The sequence below is a fragment of the Trachemys scripta genome, chromosome 7 (assembly GCF_013100865.1).
Source record: "Trachemys scripta elegans isolate TJP31775 chromosome 7, CAS_Tse_1.0, whole genome shotgun sequence".
Lineage (NCBI taxonomy): Eukaryota > Metazoa > Chordata > Testudines > Emydidae > Trachemys > Trachemys scripta.
The window spans coordinates 121,180,366-121,194,636 of record NC_048304.1 but is presented as its reverse complement, the minus strand read 5'-3'; the positions used below and the strand labels follow the sequence as shown (position 1 = coordinate 121,194,636).

Here is a 14,271-nt window from a genome sequence, read left to right as displayed (position 1 = left end):
CACAGCAGCCCCCACCGTAGATTTGCCCACTCCAAATTGATTCCCGACTGACCGGTAGCTGTCTGGCGTTGCAAGCTTCCACAGGGCTATCGCCACTCGCTTCTCAACTGTGAGGGCTGCTCTCATCTTGGTATCCTGGCATTTCAGGGCAGGGGAAAGCAAGTCACAAAGTTCCATGAAAGTGCCCTTACGCATGCGAAAGTTTCGCAGCCACTGGGAATCGTCCCATACCTGCAGCACGATGCGATCCCACCAGTCTGTGCTTGTTTCCCGGGCCCAGAATCGGCGTTCCACTGTATCAACCTGCCCCAGTGACACCATGATTTCCACATTGCTGGGGCCTGTGCCTTGTGAGAGGTCTATGTCCATGTCAATTTCCTCATCACTCTCGTCGCCGCGCTGCAATCGCCTCCTCGCCTGGTCCGGGTTTCGCCTTGGCATGTTCTGGCTCTGCATATACTCCAGGACAATGCGCGTGGTGTTCATAGTGCTCATAATTGCCGCGGTGATCTGAGCGGGCTCCATGATCCCAGTGCTAGCTATGGCGCCTGGTCAGAAAAAAGGCGCGAAAGTAGTATCTGATGGACCAGGAGAAGGAGGGAGGGCGGGAGGGAGGGAGGGAGGGAGGGAGGGCCGAGTGACGACATGGCGTACAGGTACAGGAACAGGGAGAAACACAAACAACTGTCACACAGAATGGTCCCCCCAAAGATTAAACTGGAAACCCTGGGCTTAGCAGGCCGTTGATTTCACGGAGGAAGGGGAAGCAAATGAACACAGAACAAATCTATTTTTTACATCTTAAGGTGGCAGCCGACGCTGCAGCATGAGTGACAGCCATACCAGTACGATGATGATGGGTACCAATCATAATATACCATCATCTGCCAAAAGGCAAGGGGCTGCTGCTGTGTAGCAATGCAGCCCCACGTCTGCCAGCCCCACGTCCGCCAGCACCCAGCATCGCCCTCGGCCTCTTCTGGGTGCTTAGCAGACAATATTGGGCAATTGGCAGAAAAGAGTATATTATGACTGGTAACCGTCATCATCAAAACAGTAGCATGTCTGCCCAGGTGGCCATGATTGACAGCCATACCAGTATGACGATGACGGGTACCAGTCATAATATACCATCGCCTGGAAGGGGCTGGTGCAATGCAGCACTACGGCTGCCAGCCCCACGGCTATCACTCATGCTACACCGTCTACCGCCAAAAGGCAGTTAGCAGCTGCTGCTGTGTAGCAATGCAATCCCACGTCTGCCGGCACCCAGAGGACATATGGTGACGGTGAGCTCAGCTGAGCTGAGCGGGCTCCATGCTTGCCATGGTATGTTGTCTGCACAGGTAACCCAGGTAAAAAGGCGCGAATCTATTGTCTGCCGTTGCTGTGACGGGGGAGGGAGGGGCCTGACGACATGTACCCAGAACCGCCCGCGACACTGTTTTGCATCATCCGGGCATTGGGATCTCAACCCAGATTTCCAAGGGGAGGCGGAGACTGCGGGAACTGTGGGATAGCTGTGGGATAGCTACCCATAGTGCAATGCTCCGGAAGTCGACACTAGCCTCGTACTGTGGACGCGGTCTGCCGACTAGAGCACCTAGAGCATTTTATTGTGTGGACATACACAATCGGCTGTATACAACCGATTTCAATAAAACCGGCTTCTATAAATTCGAACTAATTTCGTAGTGTAGACATACCCTTAGTATGGATCCAGTGAGCCTCTTCCAAATGGCCTATTTGGGGCTGGCTGGCAGGGAGCCCACACGTATGGTATTCAGTGGCATAAAGAGATCCCTACTGTACCTGCCACTCCCTACACAAGTCTTAAGTGTATCCATTGGGTGAACGGAGTAGGTTCTCTGTGTGGGGTTGAATTTCAAGCTAAATCTTTAATCATAGAATCATAGAAACGTAGGGCTGGAAGAGACCTTCAGAGAACACGTAGGCCAGCCCTCTGTGCTGAAGCAGGACCAATTATACCTACACCATTCCTGACAGGTGTTTGTTTAACCTTTTCTTAAAACCCTCCACTGATGGGGATTCTACAACCTCACTTGGAAGCCTATTTCAATGCTTAACCTTATCCTTATAGTTTAGGGTTACCATATTTTAATTTTTAAAAAGGAGAACACTCCATGGGGCCCCGGCCCCGCCACAACTCCGCCCCTTCCCCGCCCCCAGCCCCGCCCCAACTCTGCCCTCTCCCCTGAACGCTCCGCCCCCTGCTCCTCCTCCTCCCCTGCTTCCCGCGAATCAAATGTTCGTGGGAAGCCTGAAACAAGGAGGCAGCAGGTAAGCTGAGTCTGGGGCTGGGACTGGGGAAGGGTGCGGCGCGGCCCAGTCCAGCCCCCCTGGCCGAGCGTCTCCCTTCGGCAGCCAGCCGGCCCAGGCCAAGAGGCTCTGGCCCCGGTGTCTCCCGCCCAGCTGGGCTCGGGCCCTGGGGCGCTGACCCCCGGCCAAGTGTCCACGCCCCGGCCCTGGCTCCGGCTGAGCACCGCGCCGGCCCCGGCCCCGCACTCCCGGCCCCAGCCTCTGCCAAGCACCCCCAGCCCCGGCCCGGCCCCGCATCGCCGGCCCCAGCCCCAGCAGCCCCAGCCGAGCACCGCCAGGTCCTCCCTCCCTATTTTCCCGGACATGTCCGGCTTTTTGGGATTTCCCCCCGGACGGGGATTTGAGGCCCAAAAAGCCGGACATGTCCGGGAAAATCCGGACGTATGGTAACCCTATTATAGTTAGAAAGTTTTCGCTGGTATCTACCTTGCTGCAGATTAAGCTCATTTCTTCCTGTCCTAGCTTCAGTGGACACGGAGAACAATTGATCACTGTCCTCTTTATAACAGCACTTTATATATTTGAAGACAGTTACCAGGTCCTCCCTCTGTCGTCTTTTCTCAAGACTAAACATACCCAGTTTTATTAACCTTTCCATATAGATCAGGTTTTCTAAACCTTTTATCTTTTTCTGCTCTCTGCTGGACTTTCTATAATTTATCCACAGCTTTCTTAAAGTGTGGTACCCGAAACTCGATACAATAGTCCAGCTGAGGCCTCACCAGTGCTGAGTAGAGCGGGACAATTATTTCCCAGGGCTTTCATACAATACTCCTGTTAATATGCCCCAGAATGATATTAACCTATTTCGCAATTGCATCACACTGTGGACTTGTATTCAATTTTGAGCCACTATAACCCCCAGATCCTTTTCAGCAGTACTACCACCTAGCCAGTTATTCCCCATCTTGTATTTATTCCTTTGATTTTTCCTTCCGGAGTGTAGTACTTTGCACTTGTCTTTACTGAATTTCATCTTGTTGATTTCAGACCAATTCTCCAATTTATTTAGGCCATTTTGAATTCTAATCCTGTCCTCCAAAGTGCTTGCAGCTCCTCCCAGCTTGGTGTCATCTGCAAGTTTTATAAGCATACACTCCACTCCCTTATTCAAGACATTAATGAAAATGTTGACTAGTGCCAGGCCCAGGACAGACCCCTGCAGCATACCACTAGGTAAGTCTTCTCAGTTTGACAGCGAACTAGGCTTTGAGTATGGTCTTTTAACCAGGTGTGTACCCACCTTATAGTAATTTCATCTAAAACAGATTTCCCTAGTTTGTTTATGAGAATGTCATGTGGGGCTATGGCAAATGTCTTACTATCAACATACAACATAAATCAGCATATATCAGGTCTACAGCTATCCCCCTATTGACTAGGCCAGTAACTTTTCCATTGTAACCTTTCAACGCTGCATGCCTCCTTCAAAAGCTTAGTTACAACCACATATTATTGCAAACAGCTAAGTAAACACAACGATATCACAAATTCTCAAGCAGGGGGGATCAAGTTTTTTTATGAGTTACAACTACATTTCCTTTCTTTATAACTAGATGGAATGGGGATGCCAACGCTTTTTTCTGTTGCGATATGGGGTCACACTATGGGAAAGGCCAAGGACCAATGAACTATATTATTCTGCCTTTAAATTTATTTGTTTTAAGGCTGCTAAAGGGGTCAGTTTTACAGCACTGGAGAATGAAGTTCTCAGAATGGATATGGCATGGTTAGATAGGATACTCTAACAGTATATTCAGGGCTGTACAAGACAGAAATACTATAAAAGTTCCTGCCCAGAGGTCTTGTAGTCTAGAAAACAAAGGACAGACAATATGCACTAGGGGATGCGGCTGCCCAAGATATAGAGGAACTGGTCACTATGTGTATGTACCTAATCGTAATGATTTTATATTCTTAATGATCTGATGGGACAACCTCTACGGTGAGAGGAAGGGAAGTCAATATGCAAAGCCCATTCAATCCTTGGTCTCTCTGGTATGACTGACAAGGAGGAGCATCAAAATGTTTCTGTGAAATAACAATATCTGTTTGCCGTTTCCACCATGGGAAAGAAACCACTTTTCTAATACTTACCCCAGAATAGTCTAAAAATGGCCTAAAGCCAGTAATTTCCTAAAAGGGGACATTTTCCTTCATTTTGTCTTTTTAATTACTTTTATTCATCAAAGTCTATCTTCCCTGAGTTTTTTAAGGTGCTCTATATAACTAAGTCCTGAAGATAGTCCTAAGCTTGAACTAAAGCCATAGCTGGACTCATCAGCTTAGTCAAGTGATTTCAGCTGATTAACTGCCCAGGTTTGGTAATCACGGACTGCTGCTGTTAGGTTGTATACTATCTGTCTGGACAGAAGACAATAAAACTCACTTCCACATAATAAAACAGATTGCCTAAAGCATGCAGAAATTAGTGTGTTTGGGCACCAGTATTCATATCATCAATATAATCAGTTAATCTTACACATACTTCCATTTCAGGCACACAAGGGTACCATCATTCACGCCACTGACAAGTATGAACTGGCCATCCAATGAAAACGCCAACGATCCAATTCCCTGTCCTTGGTAAGAATGGCAATGCTCCCGAGCAACTGTTTCCTGAAAGAGTTACAGTAACAATAGCAGACGGTCAGGAGCAAATAGGTTTTTCTACAGGAATATGTCACTAAATTCTGTTACTAGGCTCCCTTGTTTAACATACTCCTTTGTATTAGGCTAAAACTTTATCTAAAATGTCATTAAGGAGTTTAAAAAAAAACACACTAGAATGGGTGGTTTTAAAAGGTGGGCCAAGTTTTGACTCAGGCCTTGGAATAAGCTCCTAGGGCTGAGCCATTGTTTCAGATGTCTGTGACACAGCAAAATTATCGACCAGAAGATTTACGGTAGAGAGCAGCAAATGATCACACGCACACACAACCTCTGAAAATAAAAGCATCCATCATAAAAATAAACATCAGACTAGTCAATTGTATAATACCATTTCCTTTTCTCTTTAAGTGTAGCAAGTCTTTTTCTGTAGCAATTTATATATTTGCTTTCATTACACTGATCCATTCAGTAACTCCCGACTGCTCTGATCAACTTAGGTTTAATGAGACCTGTGCACTGAGGCCTACCAAAGTAACAGCATCACGGATAAACAATACTCCATCCTTAGCCACTGATGCCAACAGCTGGCTGTTAGGTGAAAAATGGAGGAACCCTGGTGCAAACTGGTTGCTTGGAATCTTCTTCTCTGATAAAGTAACTGACGCATCTTTCCAGGTTTTCTGTAAACCAAACAAAATACAAAACAGCAATTGAGATGATGGAAGTATCAACAGCTGGCCATATAAAACTGAGTGATAATGCTGGCAGGTACAAATAGCTTGTTGGATTATCTTTTACATATGTTGCCATTTATAAGAGTTATGGGCCTGGGGGGGTGTATCATGGCTATGCTGATAATACGGTATCTCACCCTCTCTAGTTGCAGAAGGGGATATAGTAGATATTTTAGGAGTTGCAATCAATGGAGATGCCTGAGCTGGAACCCCTCAGCTTAAAAGTGAAGAGCCTGCCACCAAGGCTTTCTCCATGAGGATTCTCTCTCCCACTTAGTCTGAAGTAGCACAAATCTGTTGACGCTCAGGGCATATTAGATAAAAGAGTCCATCTCTTTCCCCAGGGTTTTGGGTTGGTCGGGAAGTGCAGAAGGTTGGTGTTTGTGAGTGGAGTAGGGTATTTTTGTGGAGGAGGTGGTTGAAATTTTCACTTTTGGATGATTATTTTCTGGGTTGGGGGAGCTTTTTGTATGTTTAAACGTATGTGAAAAGTCACCTAGAGACCTGGACATGCACCTTTTCATGTGTCCTACAGATCCAAATAAATATTGCAAAATCTGAAATTGAGTAATTCAGAACTACCCAAGACTGAGCCAGACAGAAATTATGCAGATTGGCTCAGAAAGGAAATGTAGTGAGCAGCACATTTCCTAGACATCCATGGATTCACAGGCCTAATGTCTAGTTCTAGCTCTTGAGAAAGAATTGATATTTGAAGTACAGGTATCAGCCATTCTGCAGGTTTGTACCGTTTTAAGAATACTGCCACATTGTGGTCATTGCCCTGGCGTGCTGATCTAATGCCGGTGATACACACTTCTATTTTACCTTAGGCTACTGGAGAATGATGCAATTTGATAGGTGTCAGGGATAGCTAGACGAGATTTTGCTTACTCGCCGCTGCGCTCATGCCCCTCATTTCTTGTGTTGACAAGATTACAATATTTTACCTCCTCCCAAAAAGCAGCATCAGAGAAATACCTTTTTGGCAAGATGGTATTTACAGATGAAAGGTGCGTGGTTGCAGTAGCCATACACAGTGTCATCTTTCTGTCTGACTGCTGAGGACAGGGGGTAATCTAATTCGTACTGGCGCTTCTGAATGACACGGTTCTTCAGCATCCCTCTTTCATCAATACACTCATCATTGTCTACAAGATTGAAACAGACAAGATGGAAGAGAGATCACAGATGCTAGAGCAGATATTTCACCTTTAAAAATAAAATGGTAGTTATGAAAAACAGAAGCAAATTTTAATGTACCAGCTAATCTCAGCAGGGAGGGTGGGTGGTCTAAGGTTTTGAGCAGGGGACTGGGGGGGTCAGGAGTCTCAGCTTAACCACTGACTCTATATGACCTTGGATAAGTTACGTAAGTCCAACTTTTCACCAGGGCATCTCCATTTTTTGACGGCCCAACATGAGACACCTATAACAGGGCTTGATTTTCAAAGGGTGTGAGCACCCGCAACTCCAGCTGCAGCCAATGGAAGTCGCAGGTGGCCAGCACCTCTGAAAATCAGGCCCTACTTTAGGTGTTTAAAATTGGGCACTCACAACTGGAGACACCCAATGTCAGTGGACATTTAAAGAAAATATTGGCCTTAGTTACTTGCACTGAGGCACAGATACTATGTAAAGTGTACTATTAACAAGTTCCTTTTAGAATTTAGATTTAAGTGATAAGAAAGTCTTGCACCGTATTTTCTTACAACTTTACATAATAAAGCTTTCTCCAAAAAAGGTTTTGCTAACAATTCATACATAGACATAAATCGAATGACAGCATTGTGGCACAAAGCTCCATTTTGACTGTGACTGCATATCAGGACTGTGATGTACTCCTGGGGTGTGGAGGATGCTTGATAAAGCACCAGCCTGCAATGTGGTTTGCTTAAGCTAATCCACTAAAACCCTTTCATGCCCATTCAATTAATTTTCAATTTTTAAGAAAAATGTGATGAAGAATGTGCATTTGTGTAGAACATTGTCTATATCTTTTAATTCACATGTACATTGACTCAATGATTAGTCTTGTCATTCTGCATCCAATTCTTGGAGTCTGTGGTACTTGAAAGAAGTGACCTGCTTAAAAAATGTAACTTCAAGGATAGTATGCTGAATTCCACAAACACATACATGAAACTCCTATGGCCTGTGTCGTGCAAGAAGTCAGACTGATGATTTCAATGGTCCCTTCTGGCCACAAAACCCCCCCCCTATGAATTTATGAGCAAAGCTACCCAAAAAAAAAAAAATCACTCGTATTCCAGTGCTGAGCGTTTTATAAATGCTCACATAGATAAAATAAGGCTGGGGTATATTTTGAGAACTCTTTTTGGATGGTTGTTCAGTTTACTGAAGGCCTAACCTCCTCCCATCCCACAAATCACCAGTTTCCCTTTCAATGTGATGCCCCAATATGCGCTCTGCTGAAAATCTATGACTGCAGAGATCTAGGGCCAGATCCTCGGCTGGTGAATGGAGCTATGCTGATTTACAATGGCTGAGAATCCTAAAGTCTGCCTATAAAGTAAGTCCTAGTTCCCTCCTGCCCTCAGTGCTGTTCTTTTGTTTCACACCATGTTTCTTTGTAATATTCTTAAATTAGGATACAAGTTAAGATTTTTTTTAAATTGTTGGGTTTTTTGCTATGAACTTTTATCCAGTGGTGCTATGGGAAAGACAGTCATTGTTTATTAATGTATTAACCTCGGACATTTTCACTATTAAGCCATCTTGAACCCATAGTAATTCACTGAAGGACTGGTGAGATTAACTTTTCTCTTCCACCTTCCTCTCCGTCTGCTGCCTTATGGACATCTCATTGTTGGGTGGTGGCAATGTGATACCAGAGGTAAATCACCGTTCCCTCGCTTCTTTCTTGCCTCCTGCTCTCCTCAGTTCATTTGCATACTGCAGTACTATTTTGTTAAATGAATCAGCTGATTAAGGGAAGCCTACACACAATCATACTAGAAATGATACACTGGGAAGGTGTATACAGTAGATAGATAAAACAGATTAGAGCAGTAGTGCTTTGTGCAAGGGACAACATAAGTGTACACGTGTCTCAAGGAATGTCACACAAGGAATATATTTCATTTTTACCTATTGTAATTGCTGAAGGCAGACAAAAGATTTCCAGTCTTGCTCTTCTGATGTCTGGTGGACAAAGAAGTGCCATCACCTCAACTAATTCACTCTCCACATCATATATTGCAGAAAGGCCTAGGACTTCACTACTCATCACTGAAAGCAGATGGAGACCAACACTTAAGCCAGTTATTGCATCAAGTTGTATTTGTTCCTGCTGGGATCCCATGCGAAGCCCATTGGGGAACGATGATTCAGAACATGTCATAACATAATCATATTGCTCTTGCACTTAAGTGACTATTTAAATTGAGAAAATCAGCACAGCTGGGAACTGATTTTCAAAAATACCAAATACCCACGATTCCAACTGAAGTCAATTGCTGCAGACGCTCAGCACCTGTGAAAAAATTAGGCTTTTCATCCCACAAGAAATGTTGAGACTTCAGCTGATCTGAGAGGTTAAGCGACCTGAAATTTGAGCAAATTTTAACAATTCTGGAGAGATGCTGCTGATAATCACTGAGTGAAATGTGACAAGGCATGGAAAAGGTCAGCCATCCATATTTGGACTGTGATTATGCAAATTTTGATATTATTCCGGGGGATACCATTTTAAACCAAATCTAATTCTCCTCAGGGATGTCACAATCAATGAAACTTCATATTAGGGCTGTTGATTAATCCCAGTTAACTCACTCGATTAACTAAAAAAAATTAATCGCAATTTATCACAGTTTAAATCTCACTGTTAAACAATAGAATACTAATTGAAATTTATTAAATATTTTTGGATGTTTTTCTACATTTTCAAATATATTGATTTCAGTTACAACACAGAATACAAAATGTACACTGCTCACTTTCTATTATTATTTTTCATTACAAATATTTTCACTATAAAAATGATAAACAAATAGTATTTTTCAATTCGCCTCATACAAGTAATATAATGCAATCTCTTTATCGTGAAAGTGCAACTTACAATGTAGTTTTTTTGTTACATAATTGCATTCAAAAATAAAACAATGTAAAACTTTAGAGCCTATAAGTCCACTCAGTCCTACTTCTTGTTCAACCAATTGCTAAGACAAACAAGTTTGTTTACATTTACGGAAGATAATGCTACCCACTTCTTATTTACAATGTCACCAGAAAGTGAGAACAGGGGTTTGCATGGGACTTTTGTAGCTGGCATTGCAAGGTATTTATGTGCCAGATATGCTAAACATTCGTATGTGCCTTCATGCTTCGGCCACCATTCCAGAGGACATGCTTCCATGCTGATGACGTTCATTAAAAAAATAAGGTGTTTATTAAATTTGTGACTGAATTCCTTGGGGGAGAATTGCATTTCTCTGGCTGTTTTACGTGCATTTTGCCATATATTTCATGTTATCGTAGTCTCGGATGATGACTTAGCACACGTTTGTTTTAGGAACACTTTCACTGCAGATTTGACAAAATGCAAAGAAGGTACCAATGTGAGATTTCTAAAGATAGCTACAGCACTTGACTCAAGGTTTAAGAATCTGAAGTGCCTTCCAAAATTTGAGAGGGACGAGGTGTGGAGCATGCATGCCAAACTAGGTGGGAACACAACTTTCATACAGAATGGCTTATACAGTAACTCCTCACTTAAAGTTGTCCCGGTTAACCTTGTTTCGTTGCTGATCAATTAGAGAACATGCTCGTTTAAAGTTGCACAATACTCCCTTATAATGTTGTTTGGCAGCCGCCTGCTTTGTCCATTGCTTGCAGAAAGAGCAGCCCATTGCAGCTAGCTAGTGGGGGCTTGGAACCAGGGTTGACCGGCAGCCCCCCTATCAGTTCCCCGCTCCCCTAAGTTCCCTGTGCACAGCCGCCCAGCAGGCTATCAATTGCTGGCAGTTCAACTGTCCCTCCCCCCACTGCCATGTGCTGCTCCTGCCCTCTGCCTTGGAGCTGCTCCCGGGAGCCTCCTGCTTGCTGTGGGGGGAAGGGGGGAAAGAAGGGGGCTAATGTCAGTGTGTCCCCCTCCCCCCTGCTCCTGTCCCCCCACTTACCCCATCTCTATAGAATGGGGGGGGAGGACACGACAGGGCTCAGGACGGAGGGAGCTTGCCGGCAGCAGCTGCTGTCTCAACTTGCTGATCTCCTTAAAAAGGCAATGTACTTAGAGTGGGGTCAGCGTACTTAAAGGGGCAATGCACATCTCTCTCTCTCTCTCTCACACACACACACACACAGTGTGTGTCTCTGTTTCTGTCTGACATGCTGTCTCCCCTCCCTCCATTTGTGCTGCCTTGTAGAGTGTGAGGCTACATTAACAATGTGTTAACCCTTGAGTGCTCAGCCAAGTGCTAGTTCATCATTTAGCAGTAAGGCATTCCCTGGGACATATCCCACTCTCCGACTTCACCACTTCAACCAAGCTTCACAATCATCATTGCTGTGTACAGTATTAAATTGTTTGTTTAAAACTTATACAGTGTGTATATATAGTCTTTTGCCTGGTGAAAAAAATTTCCCTGGAACCTAATCCCCGCTATTTACATTAATTCTTATGGGGAAATTGGATTCGCTTAACATCGTTTCGCTTAAAGTCACATTTTTCAGGAACATCGCGATAACGTTAAGTGAGGAGTTACTGTATCTGAAGTTGCAAGTGCAGTACATGTGCACCCTGAGGCAAAGGTATCTGGGTTATGGAGGAGCCCTCAGAATACAGGATTTAAAACTGCAACAAACTCTGTAGTTTAACTGTATTTTGTAAAGTGCATTAGTTCAGAAGAGTGTTATAGTTTGATAAGGTGCCAAACAAAGGACTACTGCACATCAGAGATTGTTGTAGAAAGTCATCAGAAAAAAAAAAACAAAAACAAAAACAATACAACAAAGTGGCATTTATCGGGAAAAAATACAGAGCACCATATAAAGTAGTAAAGTCACCAGCGCTGCAATCCTTCACCCCAATTCCATCCTTGTATTAAAATCTTTAGTTTCTAAATAAGAGCATCTGTTAAAGAAAAGTTTTAGAAATCAATATTGCCACTATTCAAAACTATTACTAACGGCACCTAGTGAAAATACAATGCAATGAATATCATATATTAGAATATTAGATATTATATTCTGTTACATATATTACCTAAGTATCCAAGAACCTGGAATAATTTTGAGGGCCGAGCATCTAAAATAAAGATATGTCCTTCTGCAGCTCCAGTTATGAGGTACTGACCACTCTGATCATATCTAGACAAAGCAGAATTCCACTTAAATACAGTTTTTGTCCATCACAGTGTACTCACAGTATTTCACTTGATACAATTCATCACAAAAGGCCAAGTTCTGCTCTAAGTTACACTCATGTAACCCTACTGGTATCTGTGGGGTCCATACTGTAACTGAGATTTAGCCTGTAGGGTTTACTTGGCTTGGGCCTGATCCAAAGCCCATTAAAGTCAATGGGAGCCGTTTCTATTTACTTCAGTGGGCGTTTGATGTAAACCTAGTAATATTACACAATAGTTTATTTTAGTTACATTATAAAATCTTTCATTCCTTTTAATCCACTTCTTTTTCAGACGTCTAACCAGACTTTATATACTATATGCTCTCTGTCTCTATATGTATTGATACACCTTTAAAATAATTTACTCAATATATGAATTGTTAATGTTTTATTTTAGAGATAATAATGAAGAGATGTCACATCTGATCCCTCAAATAATAGTTTTTTTAAATGTTTAACAAATTCAATATCAACCCTGTAGTCCACGAAAGCTTATGCTCTAATAAATTTGTTAGTCTCTAAGGTGCCACAAGTACTCCTGTTCTTCTTTTTGCGGATACAGACTAACACGGCTGCTACTCTAAAATGTTAAAGTAGATTAATGATTATCTCTACTGATCACTATTAAATATTGACATTTTTTGAAATCCAACAATATAAGATCCCTAGTGCTAACTGTATAGGTATAATTACATTTGTTAAATATTAACAAAATAATAATAAACAGTAATAAAAACATCCATCATGTGAGAATGAATAGCTCAGAGCTTTAAGCATCAGATTTGAGATGTCTCCATTTCCTGGAACCACAAGTCTGAATCACTGCAGAACTGATTCACCCCTTCATCCTCCCAAATTAGATACATAATTACATGGAACTCAGTGTGTGGCGCAGGGCCAGCTCCAGGGTTTTGGCTGCCCCAAGCAGCCAAAAACAAAAACAAAAACAAAAAAAGCCCGCGATTGCAATCGCGATCTGTGGCAGCAATTCGGCGGGAGGTCCTTCGCTCTGAGCGGGAGTGAGGGACCGTCTGCCAAATTGCCGCCGAATACCTGGACGTGCCGCCCCTCTCCGGAGCGGCCGCCCCAAGCACCTGCTTGCCAGGCTGGTGCCTGGAGCCGGCCCTGGTGTGGCGGCTCTGTCAGACAGGACCTTATATATTAATATATTTCCTGCTTTTTGTGGCATTTTTCATAAGAACATGGGTTTATTTCCTTGCCCTCAACCAAAGTCCCGCACCACCTACTATTGTGTAGTGTGTCTGGACCAGCTGTCCACCTGCTTGTTGTACTCAACTCTGGCAGAGGTGGCTTCATTCAACAATGAAGTGATTACTACATGTCTGTAGTTGTAAGCCACTTTTGGATCATACAGGAGGACGAGCACCATAGCATGTTATATTGTCATCCGTTATTCTTTTCATAAATCTAGTCCACAGTGTCTCATCTGACATGCACAACTCTCTTGAGGAACATGCAAAAAAGGGCACATAGATTTCTTAACACACACATTATTTAGGCTACCTGCTGACAATACCCCTGCCCTCTGGTACTACATACTTACTGCAGATGGCGCACAGGTAAGTTGGAAAGAAGAACTCTGTGAACCACACGTGGCGTTTCAACTTTGGTAACATCAATGAAATAGACATGACCCACTTTGGTCCCCACAGCAACACTATATGAGGAGGGGCAGCAGACCATAGCAGTTGCCTAGTTAAACAGTAAAATACACTTAATTTTGTTGCAACATCTTACTATGCAACTTGCTCTATTATGCAAAGTTCCCTCACATCTGAAAAATAGCAATAAGTGATCGATGTAAAGAAAATGTTGACATAATCAGGGTCACAAAAAAAGGTCCATAAAAAACATTATGCCCCTTTTCCCCCAAGAATGCACTACTAGATCCGTAAAGACCATCCCCATTCCCATCCCAAGGTTTATACACTCCCATCCTCAAGGCCCTGCATCATATCCGCAATCAGTCAGTGTTCTTCTAAATGGATCAGAGAGGTTGGCTAATGAGTAGAGCTGGTCAGAAATTTTTTTTACCATCCCATGAAAAATTTTGAAATTTCAAAATAAAAAATTCATGCGAAATCAGAACCGTCGGGGCATAACGTGCAGCTTGCCCAGCCCTTCCAGTCCAGGAAAGCAAGTGACTGAGACTCAAACCTGAGCGCCCTGAATAGAGGTCCAACACATTAGTAC

At 43.4% G+C, this 14,271-nt stretch overlaps 1 protein-coding gene across 1 annotated transcript in view; it reads right to left on the bottom strand.

The window, feature by feature from the left end:
• CFAP43 (cilia and flagella associated protein 43) overlaps window positions 1–14,271 on the bottom strand; it is a 92,947-nt gene that overhangs the window by 46,385 nt on the left and 32,291 nt on the right. The window contains exons 12-17 of the mRNA XM_034776918.1: window positions 13,622–13,770; window positions 11,914–12,017; window positions 8,799–8,939; window positions 6,669–6,838; window positions 5,481–5,633; window positions 4,829–4,959 (exon numbers count right to left, since the gene is read on the bottom strand). Of these exons, the coding sequence (XP_034632809.1) occupies window positions 4,829–4,959; window positions 5,481–5,633; window positions 6,669–6,838; window positions 8,799–8,939; window positions 11,914–12,017; window positions 13,622–13,770 (848 nt within the window). The remainder of the gene's footprint in view (window positions 1–4,828; window positions 4,960–5,480; window positions 5,634–6,668; window positions 6,839–8,798; window positions 8,940–11,913; window positions 12,018–13,621; window positions 13,771–14,271) is intronic.